This window comes from Rhodotorula toruloides (genome assembly GCF_000320785.1).
Source record: "Rhodotorula toruloides NP11 unplaced genomic scaffold Scaffold1, whole genome shotgun sequence".
NCBI lineage: Eukaryota > Fungi > Basidiomycota > Microbotryomycetes > Sporidiobolales > Sporidiobolaceae > Rhodotorula > Rhodotorula toruloides.
The window spans coordinates 390277-403687 of NW_015622961.1; the positions used below are offsets into that span (position 1 = coordinate 390277).

General features: G+C 61.5%; 4 protein-coding genes across 4 annotated transcripts; 2 read left to right on the forward strand and 2 right to left on the reverse strand.

Moving 5' to 3' along the window:
• Positions 1 to 470: 470 nt before the first annotated feature.
• On the forward strand, positions 471 to 2662 carry RHTO_00156 (benomyl methotrexate resistance protein; the record flags this gene model as incomplete). The annotated part of the gene is made up of 9 exons (XM_016413840.1): positions 471 to 823; positions 884 to 1068; positions 1126 to 1362; positions 1426 to 1789; positions 1851 to 1950; positions 2005 to 2168; positions 2236 to 2304; positions 2377 to 2542; positions 2609 to 2662. 9 exons carry the CDS (start codon positions 471 to 473, stop codon positions 2660 to 2662), a joined length of 1692 nt encoding a protein of 563 aa, XP_016276847.1.
• A 565-nt stretch (positions 2663 to 3227) lies between these two features.
• RHTO_00157 (dual-specificity kinase) lies at positions 3228 to 5456 on the reverse strand (the record flags this gene model as incomplete). The annotated part of the gene is made up of 10 exons (XM_016413841.1): positions 3228 to 3440; positions 3502 to 3649; positions 3711 to 3876; positions 3930 to 4062; positions 4117 to 4205; positions 4268 to 4434; positions 4498 to 4584; positions 4642 to 4735; positions 4800 to 4905; positions 4977 to 5456. 10 exons carry the CDS (start codon positions 5454 to 5456, stop codon positions 3228 to 3230), a joined length of 1683 nt encoding a protein of 560 aa, XP_016276848.1.
• Positions 5457 to 6066: 610 nt separating this feature from the next.
• Positions 6067 to 6863, reverse strand: RHTO_00158 (magnesium-dependent phosphatase-1; the record flags this gene model as incomplete). The annotated part of the gene is made up of 4 exons (XM_016413842.1): positions 6067 to 6200; positions 6269 to 6281; positions 6343 to 6705; positions 6771 to 6863. 4 exons carry the CDS (start codon positions 6861 to 6863, stop codon positions 6067 to 6069), a joined length of 603 nt encoding a protein of 200 aa, XP_016276849.1.
• Positions 6864 to 7164: 301 nt separating this feature from the next.
• RHTO_00159 (DNA (cytosine-5-)-methyltransferase) lies at positions 7165 to 13409 on the forward strand (the record flags this gene model as incomplete). Its single annotated transcript, XM_016413843.1, has 14 exons — positions 7165 to 7200; positions 7267 to 7470; positions 7533 to 7799; positions 7859 to 8170; positions 8233 to 8401; positions 8460 to 9237; positions 9301 to 9570; positions 9626 to 9943; positions 10005 to 10193; positions 10248 to 11433; positions 11488 to 11699; positions 11758 to 12013; positions 12075 to 12507; positions 12577 to 13409. 14 exons carry the CDS (start codon positions 7165 to 7167, stop codon positions 13407 to 13409), a joined length of 5463 nt encoding a protein of 1820 aa, XP_016276850.1.
• Positions 13410 to 13411: the final 2 nt, after the last annotated feature.

Below are 13411 nucleotides of genomic sequence, written 5' to 3' on the forward strand. Positions count from 1 at the left end.
CCTTCCCTCTCGCCTCCCTCTTCCTCCTCCTCGTGCGCTCCTCCATTGCCCCCGTCTGCCTGGCTGGATGACGTCGCCTGCTGACTGTACCGATGCGACGGAGATCTACACGACCCCCAGCCAAGCTCTCGCCCGCGCTCACTTGCTCGCTGCACTCTTCCGAGCCGAGGATCCGCGCGCGAGGGAAGTCGCCCTTTCTCGACTGACTGGCTGCTGACGAGCACGTCCGATCGAAAGAACTCCGCGACGACTCTCCCGAGTGTGCCGCGCTTTACTCAGCGCGGAACGGGTAAGCGAGAACAGGTCCTCCTCGCTCACATCCCCGGCCCGCCTGCTGCTCGCTACAAAAGGCTGTCGTCTCCCTGCTTTGCTCTTCCTCTTCCTTCTTTAACCCAGTCTCGAACCGCTCCCGCTACCGAGGTCTACCGAACTCCAAGCTTTCCAGCCTATCTTCTCGAATCTCGCTCGACATGGTTGCCGACATCATCCGCGATTCGACCTTCGGCCAGCTCGTCAACTGGGCCTCGAAAGGTCGCTTCTTCCCCTACGCCGACCAGCGACCAGACTACATCGTTCCGGCACGCTACCTGCCTCACGCCTCTCCTCTCGACTCGTCCTCGACGCTGGAAGCTCGCTCCCCGACACCCAAGAGCCGCGAAGAGACCCTCGTCAATGCGCCCGGTACTTGCGCCGAGATCAAGACTTCCAAGACGGACGTTGATGTCGAGAAGCAGGTTCTCGAGTCGGTTGGCGCGCAGACGCCTACTCCTCCGGCATACGAGTACCTCGTCGAGTTCGAGGAGAACGATCCCGACAAGCCCATGTGCGTGCTCTCCTTTCGTTGTGCTCCCCACGGTACTGACCTCCTTCTGTCGGTTCGCAGGAACTGGTCCTCGCGGAAGCGCATCTTCATCGGCTTTCTCATCTCCCTCCTCACCTTCGGCATCTACATCGGCTCGGCCATCTACACGGCGTCCATCCCGGGTCTCATGCAAGAGTTCGGGATCAACCAGGTTGGAGCAACGTCCGGCTTGACGCTCTTTGTCGCTGCGTACGGTATCGGTCCCAGTGCGTCCGCCTCTGCCTCCCTACGCACCGCTTGAGCTGACGACTCTCGCGCCGCAGTGATCCTCTCGCCCATGCAAGAACTGCCCCGCTGGGGCCGCAACCCAGTCTACATCCTCGGCCTCTTCGCCTTCGTCATCTTCCAGATCCCCGAGATCCTCGCCAAGAACGTCGCGACTGTCCTCGTCTTCCGATTCCTCTCGGGATTCGTTGGGTCGCCTGCGCTTGCGACGGGAGGCGCAACGATGGGCGATATCTTCCCCCTCCAGCATATCGCGATCGCTATCGGCGCCTGGTGTGAGTCGCGCTCGTCCTCGCTTCTCCTCTGGCTCTCGCTGACATACTTCGCCGCCCTCGCAGCCGTCGGTGCCATCTCAGGCCCCATCTTCGGACCCGTCATCGGCGGCTTCGCAGCCGAGCAAATGAACTGGCGCTGGCCGTTCCTCGAACTCCTCTGGATCTCCGGCACGGTCTTGCTCGTCGTCTTCCTCGTCCTTCCGGAGACGATGGAGTCGACGATCCTCATCCGGCGCGCCGAGCGCCTGCGCAAGTTGACGGGCAACCCGCTCTTGCGTGCGCCGGCGGAGTTGGGACACGCGGGCGAACTCAAGCTGGCGCCGTTGCTTACAGAGACGATTGGGAGGGCGTTCAGGCTCATGCTTGAACCTGCGCTTGCCGTTGCACACTCGTACCTTGCGCTCGTCTATGCCATTTTCTACCTCTGGTGCGCGCACTCCTTCTACTCTCTCTACCGAGCAGCTCGCTAACTTCCTCTATTTGCGCAGGTTCGAGGCGTTCCCCCTCACCTTCAACGAGATGCACCACTTCTCGCTCAGCCTCGGCGGCCTGCCTTTCCTCGCCTTCGTCGTCGCAGCCGTCCCAACCGTTCGTTCTTCCTGCCCCTTCTCCCTCTCCGTCACTGACGACCCTTCTGCGCAGTTCATCGGCTACTACTTCTACCAAACCCGCTACATGGCCTCGCGGATGGCAAAGAACCCGAACCTCGCGCCCGAAGCACGGCTCGAGCTAGCCATGATCGGAGCCGTCTTCGTCCCCGTCTCGCTGTTCATCTTTGGCTGGACTGCGCGCGCGGACGTGCACTGGTGCGTTCGACGAGCATCCTTCGCGGCGCGGATGGAGAGCTGACTTTGCAAACCGCGACCTTGACAGGATCTGGCCGACTATCGGAGCGGGAATCTACCTCCCCGGCGTCTACTACAGCTTCCAAAGTATCCTCATGTATGTATCCATGAGGTGAGCCCGCTTCCCTCCCTCTCTTCTCCTCCTCCGCCTGACCGCTCGCCCTTGCAGCTATCCCAACTACGCCGCCTCCAACCTCGCAGGGAACGACTTCCTCCGATCCGTCTTTGCGTCCGTATTCCCGCTCTTCGGCGCGAGGTACTACAAAGTCCTCGGAATCGGCGGGGGATGCTCGCTCCTTGCGGGTGTCTCGATCCTCATGATTCCCCTTCTTTACGTGCGTTTTCTGTCCCTCCTTTCCGCTACTCTAGGCAGTCAAGCTGACACTCGTACGTTCTTGCAGGCCATCATCCGCTTCGGCGACCGCCTCCGCGCCCGCTCGCACTTTACAGAGTGAACGGACTTTCTCCTCCTCCTGCCGTTGTCCACAGCCTCCCCTCTTGTACATAGCATAGACTTGCGACTCATCCCGTCGCAGCATCCTCTGTAGCCTGCATTTAGACGTCAACGAAGACCTTTCTCTCCCTTCGCTCCTTTGCTTCCTCGTTGGCTGAAGAGGCTTCGACCAGGCTTCACTCGTAGGGGGGGATCGACAGCGACACGGGATAGTAGCGCGCGAGCGACACACACGAACGCAGAGTGCGGCAGAGACGTGGAACGGACTTGACTTTTTCCGGGGAGGACGGGCATTGCGCGAACGTGGAGATCGAGCTAGTTGGTACAACGAGAATGGAACTGAGCAGAGGCACGGATGGGAGGTATAACGAGGCGGGAACGTCAGAAGGGAATGCGGGTGATGGAAGGGCGAGAATAGGCGCGGTGGTGAGGCTCAAAGAGGTACATGGACGGACAACAACGGATGAAACGACCTTGCGAACAGATTTGCGGTGGCGAGACAGGGCGAGAGACGGTTCCGAGTGTCTAAGGCGGTCGATAAGGCGGCGAGCGAGAGAATGACGAGGTCATCGCTGGGCGGCGGGCGCCCTCGCTTGTTGTGCCTGCGCCTGCTGTTCTCGGTACGCCGGGTTGCCCTCGTCCATGATGTCGGAGATCTTGAAGAACGGATGTGCGAGCGCCTGCTTGACGTTCAGCCGATCGCGGACGTCCCACTTGAGCAGGCCGGTACACAGCTCGAGGAAGCGCTGACTCGCGACGTCCTGCGGCTTGATGATGTCCTGCAGTCGTACGAGTGTCAGCGGACCGGGACAAGGATGCACAAAGAAGCGCGCCACGCACCTTGAGCTCCCGCATGCCGCGGACGAACTTGGTCGACTGCTTTGGCGTCGTCGCCTGCGGGAAGTTCAGGAGGACCTCCTTGCTCGTTCGGGCCCTTCCTGTCGGCGGTGCTTGCTTGAACCAGTCGGGATGCGTGCGCAAGATGCTCCTGCGAATGAGCACAGCATTAGCGGATTCACTCGGACGTCTCACTCGACGGGTTCACGCACTTGTAGCCAGTTTTAGCGACGGAGGACGGCATCTGACCAAACACGCGCTCCATCATGGCGAGATGCTCGAGGTTGTCGTGCGTCTGGAAGAGCGCCTCGCCGGTGATGAACTCGACGAGGATGCAGCCGATCGACCACATGTCGCACGGGAAGCTCCAGCCCATGTCTGCGTAGGAGTCGTTAGAGCGAGTCGGCGTTACTAGAAAGCGCTGTACGCACTCAGGATGATCTCGGGCGCCCGGTAATGCCGTGTCGAGACGATCTGGGCGTGGTACTCCTTGTCGAACGTTGCGCTGCCAAAGTCGATGAGCTGGATGTTCGTGTTCCGCAGGATCTTGCGATTCATGTTTCTCTGCGAGATGGGAGGAGTCAGTCGAGATTCGAGCAATCGAAGGACCAGACTGACTCGGTTCGGCACGATGACGGAGTCGGTATCCTCCAGGAGGATGTTCTCGGGCTTCAGGTCGGTGTGCACGAGACCGTTGTCGTGTACGACTGCAGGGAGCGGGGAAAGTCAGCAGACGTCGCGCAGAGGACGAGGAAACGGCTGGACGCACACTCGATGCTGGTCAAGAGCTGCTTCGCAAACTTCTGCACGTGACTCAGCGGGAAGGGCTCGTATCGGTTCTCCTTGAGGAAGTCGAAGACGGAAGCCGACAGTAAGGGCGTCACGAGGCAGGTGTGGCCGTAGAAATCGAAGTGCGCGACGAGCGGGATGCATTTCCTGCGGGCGATGAATGAGAGTCAGCGGTTCGATCGACTGGAGCAGGAGGGGCTCGCCACGCACTTGAGGTTGTGCTGATCCGCTCGTACTAGTCGCTCGAGGACGCGAATCTCGGTCTTCGCTGCTTCCTGATACTTGTGCACAGCGCGACTGCGCGACGAAGACGAGGTCAGTCAGACGAAGCAGTGGTGAAAGTACCAGACGCACATGATCTTGACCGCGTAGCGCTTGTTGTCCTGTTTACACCTCGCACTGACGACTTTGCCGAACGTTCCTTGCCCGAGCAGTCGCTCGATGTGGTCTGCCGCGGTGCATGGTAAGGTCAGTACGGCGGATCTGGAGGCGAGGGAGTCTGCGCCACTCACACTCTTGCCTTCGCGAAGCATCCGTGACGACGGCGCCGACGGTCACGATGAAGTGGCCTTCGCTGTCGGCATAACTTGCCGGCGCGGACTGCTTCGCCTTCTGTCGCTTCGAGCAAAACAAGGATTAATGTCAGCCTCGTTTGAGCAAGATTGCCGCGAACGGATCTCGAGACGCACGTTGTCGCGGTCGTAGTCGTCGTGCTTGCGCTTCGTTCCCGTCGTCGGTCCCGGCTGGTAGGCGTTGCGGTACTGCTGTTGCGGCGGCTGATAGGGGTAGTTCTGCGCGACGGTCGTGTAGTTGCTGGCATAGCCGACCCCCTGAGCATCAGAACCAGCCTGTCCCGCGCCCACGTCGCTCTTCCGCTTCTTAGCTGGAGGCTGCTGGTAGCCACTGTAGGGGTCGTTCCGCGCCCTGCTCGATGAACCAGCCGAAGATGAAGCCTCTGCAGGAGCGGCTCGACTCGTTGACGCGGCGGCGGCAGCGGGTTCTGGCGTGTCGGCGAGGGTCAAGACCTCCTCCGTCTGGCCGGCTGAGTTCGTGACATAGTTGACGCTGTACTCGACGCCTTCTCGCCGCGCAGGAGGGGCTGCGTTGCCGTTGGCGAACCGCCCACCGTATTCGCGGGTTCGCGGCATCGTAGCTGTCCTTGTCGCCATACAGGCGGGTTCTGCGCGCACCGAGAGACTGTCAGTACACTGTATGCTACCATTTGCACTGCTCGAGCGCGCGTGCGGACCGCAGGGAGCTCAGGACGCACCGTCTGATGTAGTGAGGGGGGAGGTCGAGAGAGGGCAAGGGTTCAAGGAGAGGGCTGTTTGGCGGGTCGTTCGTGTGCGCAGGGTGCTGCTGATTGTACTCGAGCGTGAGCTGCACCGTCAGCGGGTGCGAAGAGCTGTAGGAGAGCAAGAATGGCGAGGTCAGTCAGGTCACCCTACGGGCGACCTCGTGCGCCGCTCACACGGCTTCCTGGCGGACTTGCGAGACGTGAACGCACTCCAGCTGCTACCAAAGCTCGTGAGCTCCAGCAGAAAGTCCAACGGTCGAGCAAGTGTGGAGCAGTCACGGTTCGACGCCACGAAGACTCAAGGACCAGGCAGACCACGTCGTGGCGGGGTTTGCGATCGTCTAGTGCATGCGAGGTGTCTATACAGGCTGTACAATGCGCGGGTGAGGCGGCGCTTGGATGAGACGCCGGCCAAACCCGTTCTAAGCAGGGGAGAGGGAAGTTTCGTCGGGCAGCGTCGAGGGCAAGCAGCTTCCCGCCTTCTACTCCGGGCGTCTGTCAGAAAGACCCTTGCGCCACGCCTCAAGGCCCGACTCGAATAGCTGCCGTGTCACGCCGCCGTTGACGAGGGTGAACGTCACGCCTAGCTTGGCGACTTCTCGGTTGCGAGACTCGTCTGGGGGGCGGGCAACGTGTGGAGTGAGTAAGAGAGCGATAGCGGGTATGAGAACTGTGTGGACCCACCATCAAAGAAAAGCTGCAGAAGGAATGCAAGGTCAGGGACGAGAAGACAAGGCGTGGAAAGCAAGAGTGCGCACCATCTCCTCGAAGGGGATGCCCGTCTTGGTGTTGAGCTGTTGGAAATGTTCCATCTTCGACCCAGGGTAGATCTCCATCGAATCGAATAGTCGGATAGCTGGGACGACTTTCTCGCCGTCCTTTGCCTTCAAGGGGTCCTTGGCGTCGTCTCGATGCGATCCCGGCACGAGGAGCTCGCTCAGGATTTGTCGCGCGACCTTTGGCGCATGTGTTCGCGAGGCGGCAGCGACGTGAACGCCGGAATGGTGCAGTTTGTGGAGGATGTCGGGAACGTCGCGGTAAAAGCTGAGGAGTTCGCCGTGCTTGTCGTACACCTTGTTGATGTCCTGACCTCGTCGCTTGAGTGGCGGCGTCACATGGGTCTGCAAGGCGGTATTTGACAAAGGGTCAGCTCGGCGAGGAGGTTGGACGAGACGCAGCGACGCACATCGCACCAGCAGTCCCACAGGGTGAAGTCCAAGTCAAACACGATCGCCTTTGGCAGTCTGCCCTCCAGCTTTGGCCCGTCGGAGCGTCCCATCTGGCGTTGTTCGTTCAGGAGTGATGAGGATGGAGGCGTCGGATGACACGAGCAGGCGGCCTGTAGGGTACTCCGAAAGTACGAGACAATCTCTATGAGCTCAGAAGCGATCCTCGAACAGCAGTTGAGCGAAGTTGGCGGAGTACAACCGTCCTCGAACCTCGTCCCCACTCCCTTGACGAGTTCCACCGCTTCCCCTCGCTCTCACCGCTCGTGCTTGGCTTATAATTGCGCTGCTCACTGTCCGCCAGCTCTCATACGCGCCTGGGCAAGCTCGCGCGGCGCCGCTAAGCCCTCGAGAATGGCGGAAGCTCTCCCGTCCTACACTCTCCTCAGCGTGCGTTGCCGCCCCTTCCGCACCCGTTCCTTCGGTCACTGACTGGGTTCTCTTGCTCCGAGACAGTACCAGGAGCGGAAGGCGTTCCAGCGACAGTGTCGACAAGTCTTCCACGCCGCAGCCGCCCGCTCAGGCGAGGATGTCGGATCCGCCAGATATGTCGCGAACGGGATCGAGGGTCTCGCCGAGTTCTACGTGAACGATATTGAAGCGAGGAGGTCGGGCCTGCGGGGCGCGCCCTTTGATGCCGACTTCGCCAGGTTCGAGCAGGTGCGTTTCTTCGCCTCGCCTAAGATACAACGCGCACCTGACGGCCCTCCGAGCTTCTGTAGAAACACAACTTCCTGCAGAACATCATCACGGATCTTCGGAACGAGGGCACTCTCCTCTTCGAGCGCGTGGCGCCGTACTGGCCGGAACCGACGACGACCTTCGCGGCTCCCGACCTCTACACGCTCATTCAACCGCCCACAAAGGAGGTCGACCTGCTGAGCGTCGACCCGGACGCAGAAGAAGGCAGCGCGGCGTACTTCCTCGCCCCGCCTTCGAGTGCGCCCGCCAACGTCCTCGAACTCTCTTCCGACTCTGACGAGATCTCGGTGCGTTCCGCATCCTCTCGTCTGCGCAACAGCTGGGATTGACCGGGATGTGTTTACAGAACGGCCAGGCCGACCCATACGCCAAGGACTTGGGCGGTTTCGAGCACGGCGACCAGGATATGGACGACTTCTTCGCGCGGCCGCCGGTCGTCGACGATGTACCTCCTGCAGCCCCACCGGCGACCAACGCCTTCGACATCGACATTGACGAAGGACTGGATGCAGACACCGAGGACGGCGGAACGGAGACGAGCGACTTAGGAATCGGTACCTCCAAGAGCGGCGCGCGGCGCAAGGTTCGCAAGATGCCGAAGACGTCCTTCGACACGCAAGTTCCCGTCGGTGCGCCGAAGGGCAAGGGGAAGGAGAGGGTGCGTCTCGATAATCTCGCACTCTTGTGCAGCCACTGACTGCTGCGTTTCGTTCGTTACAGGCCAGGGAGCGCGACCTCAAGCCTATCGACATCGTCGAGGACACGCCCGACGAGAGCTGCATGCTCACGCTTAGCGGATCGGGATCGAAGAAGCGCAAGCGCACGGGCAAGCAGCGCTTGTTCCGCACACGCACCGCGTACAACCCTCGCCGCGCACCTCCGCCTAAGCGTGCGTCACGCTTCCCCGCCGCATCTCGACACATACTGAGACTTTTTGACTCCCGCAGCGCCGAACGCTTTCGACGAGGAACGACTGGCCGCGCTCTGGCCGTCGAAGAAGAAGGTCAAGCGGCCTCTGTACCGGCTCGACAACTTCGCCGTCGTCGCTTCCGCGAGCCTTCAGAAAGGGGCCATCAAGCCGTGCTCCACCGTCAACCTCCTCAAGCATATGAAGAGCGTGGTTATCGTCGGCATGGCGTCACCTTTCGAGCCCCCACCCAGAGGCGGCGAGTCGGACAGGGAGGACGGTAATCCGTCGCCGCGAGAAACAAGTGCGGAGGTTCACCTTTGGGGTCGTTACGACGTTCGACGCCTCGACTTCACCGCATCCGGACTCGTCTTGCACACTCGACTTGGCCAGTTCGTCCTTCAAGAATGGTGGACTACTCCACCAGCTCCACAAACTTGCCGCCGACGACTCTGGGGTCCATCCGACGGGCCGAAAGCCGCCATGTCGAGAGCGCAGTCACTGGTCGGCAAGGTCCCTTTCGGCGAGCAGGACGTCGCGCGATTACGACGACTGATCAACGTTTTTGCCTTCGCACGCTCGCGCTCTATCCGCGGCGATTATGTCGAGCAAGACGACGAGCGCGAGGAGAATCTTGCACGAAGGGTCGGCGATCAGGTTCGCGACGAGCTTGCACGATTGAAGGAGTCGATTGTTAAGGAGAAGGATCTCGACTGGCAGCAAACTCTGCCGTTCGCATGGCGACTGCCCGTCCAGTCACTCGAGCTCCTGCAGAACGAGGCGGTCTTCCTCTTTCGCAAGCTGCCCGACATCCCTTTGTGCGTTCAACTTCGCTCCCATCCTGCGGTCGCCTGTTTGCTGAGGGTTCATGACCACGCCAGCATCTCGCCAGACATCTTCCGGATCATCGTGGACATGTTCTTCCCGAACGCATTCCGGACGGAGAATGAGCAGGCTGTTCGCCGATCCGTCGCCAAGGAGAAGAAGCAGGACGCGCGTCTCCTTAAGCAGTATCGCTACATCGTCCAGCACGACCACGACAATGTTCCCGACGACGTTGCCGAACCTGCCGGGGAGTGCGTGCTTGCGAAGCGAAACGGGAGGGAAGTCGAGGTGTTCAAGCGAGCGATCGTGAATGGCAGAGCGTTCCAGTGCGTCGCGTCCCAGGTTTGCCCCTCCCGTCTCGGTGGCTGATCTCCAGTGCAGAGCTGGCGACGTTGTCCTCATTCGACCCGAAAAAGGTCCTCAAGACCCCTTTCATCGACCACCATCACCTGAAGAACTCGACATCGATGACTTCGAGGAGTCCGACACGGAGTCGTCGTCGACCGACGACACGCCGTCAAGCCACGAGACGTCGTCAAGCCACGAGACGTCGACCACCGACGATGAAGACGAGGAACGGCGCTCTGCAAGCGGGACGGAAGACGTCAAGCTGTGGTTCGGCCTGATCGTCTATTTCCACCGCAAGCGAGCGAAGCCGCACGCGCTGGGTCCCTCGCCGCTCCAAGCCCATATCCTCTGGTGCGCATGCGCTCGTCGCTTTCTTTGTCGTACGCGCCATTCAACCGCTCTATCCCCCCAGGTTCGCCACTGCCTCGACCGTGCCAAGTCTCGGACCGTACCTGCCGCCTCGTCAACTCCTTACCTTGGACAGATGCGACGACGTCGAGGCTGTCACTCTGCTCACCAAGGTCCCCTTTCAATTCGTCAAGCCAGCGGCGGCTACGCGCAGTTCCTCGTCGATTTGGCCCAAGACCGGATTCTTCAGCTGGTGCGCACATTCACCACTTTTTCATACTCTCTCCGCTGACATTCTCGGCGGCAGGGCGCTCTACAACGACGAAGACGGCTCGTTCCGCGACATCGACCCTACGTTCCTGGCGGTCAGCGGCGACGGAGCTCACCTCGACAAGTCGGCTATCGACCGTTCGAAGCTCTTTCCCCAGTGCGATCAGCATGGACGCCCGCCATGTCCCTCGTGCGAAACGACGTTCGAGTCGAACTACCGGACAAATCCGGAAGGATCACGTCGCGCGCTCCGTGCGATTCGCATCGACGGCGGCTTCGAGATCGACCGCGTCCCTTACCACCCAGGCGACTTCATCTACGTGGTGCCGGTCGAGGATTCCGCCAGCGATGAGGACGGCGAGGGTGACAAGCGTGGGCCAGCTGCGGAGGACCCTCGCCCATATCGCCTCGCTCAAATTGTCACGATCGTCGACAACGCCGAGGAGCCCGACGAGGTTCACGAGATCAAAGTCACATGGCTCACGAGGGCGAGCGATGTGCCCGAGCGCCTTCGCCCGTCGGGAAGCTTCCTTTCGGAGCGCGAGGTATTCTTCACGGATGCACCGTCATATTCGCTCGCCACTGCCGACATCTCGAAGAAGTTCAGTCTCGTCCAGCTGGATATCGCAGACGACGGCGACGCGACGCTCGAGATCGCGCGGCTCGAAAGTTCGAGCCCTGACGCATTCTACACCCGCTTTCGCCTCAACCGCAAACCCGGCGAGCCAGGACGCGACAAGGGCTACGGCGAGGACGGCGAGGTCTGGCCGATCGTTGACTCGCACGGCTTCTTCTACGGCGAATTCGGCTTCGAGGCCGTCAAACTCGAGAACGGCGCCCTGCAGACCTGCGAGACGTGCCAGACTACGTCCGACCGCAAGGCTGCCGAACGACACGCGGTTCTCCAGGCGGCGTCGCGGGCGACCCTCAATCACCTTGCGCTGTACGCGGGCGGCGGCCTACTCGATCGTGGCCTGGAAGAAGGCTGCCCGCTCCTTACCGTCAAGCACGCCGTCGAGAAGCACGCTCCAGCAGCCTCGTGCATGCGCAGCAACGCGCTTCATTCCCTTGAGACGCTCGAGACCACGGTTTCGAACGTCGCGGAGGCCGCCTTCTACGGCATCGGCGTTGAGGGCGGCGACATCCCGCCCATCGGCCAAGTATACTCGATAGCAGGTGGCGCGCCCTGTCAGGGCTTCTCACAGGCGAATCACCACAAGCGGGTGTGTCTCGCTCTTTTGCCGTCCGTGACTCGTGCTGACTGGTCGATCTCACAGATTGACGACTTGCGCACGCTCGAGCCGTTCGTGTTCCTTTCGGAGCTCGCCATCTATCGTCCTCTCACGGCCATCTTCGAGAACGTCGCGGCCTTCAGGCGTCACGCCTTGCCTCTGCCGGGCAGCCGGACCGGCTCCTACTTCCAGCTCTTCGTAGCCGGATGCCTTTCGCTCGGCTACCAAGTTCGGTGGACTCTGGTCGACTCCGCCGGGTAAGCACATCGCCACTCGCGCTCGCATCCATTTGCACTGACGCGTTCCCCTCTGCAGCTTCGGCGTTCCTCAGCATCGTCGACGTCTCATTGTGCAGCTCGCTGCATCCGGCTTTCCGCTCCCCGACGCGCCAAACCCCACGCACGCCGTCTCGAATTCGGTCGTCAACTTCAATCACCGCTTGACCGAATACGAAGCGCAGGACTTCTGGCCCGTCTTCGCCCCGCACAAGCCGGTTACGATCGCGGCAGCCATCGATGACCTGCCGTCGTTCGAGACAGAGATCCCCACCAGCGATTACGTTCAGAGGACGGTGAGCGGCACCGTCGTGGCACTTTCGTTGCTTCCCACGGCGCTGACCTGAGCCTTCGCAGTATGGGGTCGCGTGGGGCGACAGCAAGCGTCCTGGCAGGTACAGGTCGGCACCAAAAACCTCGGCTCAGCTTCGCTTGCGCACGATGATCTCGCCGGACGGCGATACCGTCACCTTCACGCGCGAGCCGACGCACCATGTTTGCCGCTCGGTCAACAAGGTCGTGGCGGAGAGGCTCCTCGCGCTCAAGGTCATCAAGGCTGATGGCTCTGGTGGCAACCACCTCGACATGAAGGGCAAAACTTGCTATCCCTATCCGTCGCCTTGGGTCATCAAGCTGGGCAAGCTCGACCTTTGGTGGCGACGGCTGCTGCGCGACGCGATCCTCTCGCCGCTTCGAACGACGTTGAACCTCGACGGGGCGTCCCATGGCGAGCGGATCCATTACAACCAGGCGCGAGGCCTTTCGCTGCGCGAGCTTTTGAGGGCGCAAGGTGTGCTGTCTGCTCCTAGCTAATCTCTGGATTGTTCCGCTCACCGGCTCTTTCTTCCACGACTCACAGGGTGCCCGGACTTCTACGAGCTCAACTTCTCGCACGCGACGGGCGACGAGTCGTTTGAGGAGGCCTTGAGGGTCATCGGCAATGGCGTCCCCGTTCCTCTCGCCGCCGCCTACGGCCGCGCCCTCCTCGACAAGCTGACCCCGATCGTTCTTGAGTGGCTCGACAAGGGAGCCCAGGGCGACCTCTGGCACTCGATCTGGCTGGACCTGGGAGGCGAGCGGTTGCGGGCGACGGCGGCGCAGAAGGGAGGTCTATCGGCTCACTCTGACGCCGGGCAGTTTGACAAGACGTCCGTCGAGGCGGCTGGCGACAAGAAGGTCGCCGATGACGACTGGATGGACGTGCAGGAGGACGGCAGCGACGATGACCTCTATGCGGACCCGGAGCCTTCGACACCGCCGCCGTCAACGCCCAAGCCTGCCTCCAAACCCAGCTCTCAGCGTCACAATTTCGCTCGCAAGTCCGCCGCACGAGCGTCGCCCGTTCGCGCGCTCCAGCGCACCTCGACCTCGCAGTCGTCCGGCTCGTCCTCCTCGAATGGATCGGGCTGGCAGTTCGCGCGCGAGGATACGGACGAGACAAGGCTCACGTCGCTCGAGGTGGGACAGGCGGCGCAGGCACATCAGGCGAAGCGGACGCGGACGCAGTCCCGCGAGGAGATGAAAGACGAGCCGAAGAAGAAGGAGCCGCAGGTCATGGACATCGACTCGGACGACGGCCAGCATGACGACGACGTCGTCATCGTCTCCGACACTGACGACGAGTCGATCGTCAGGGAGAAGGGACCGCCTGCGGTGATCACGATTGAGGACTCGTCGGACGAGGACGACTGAGC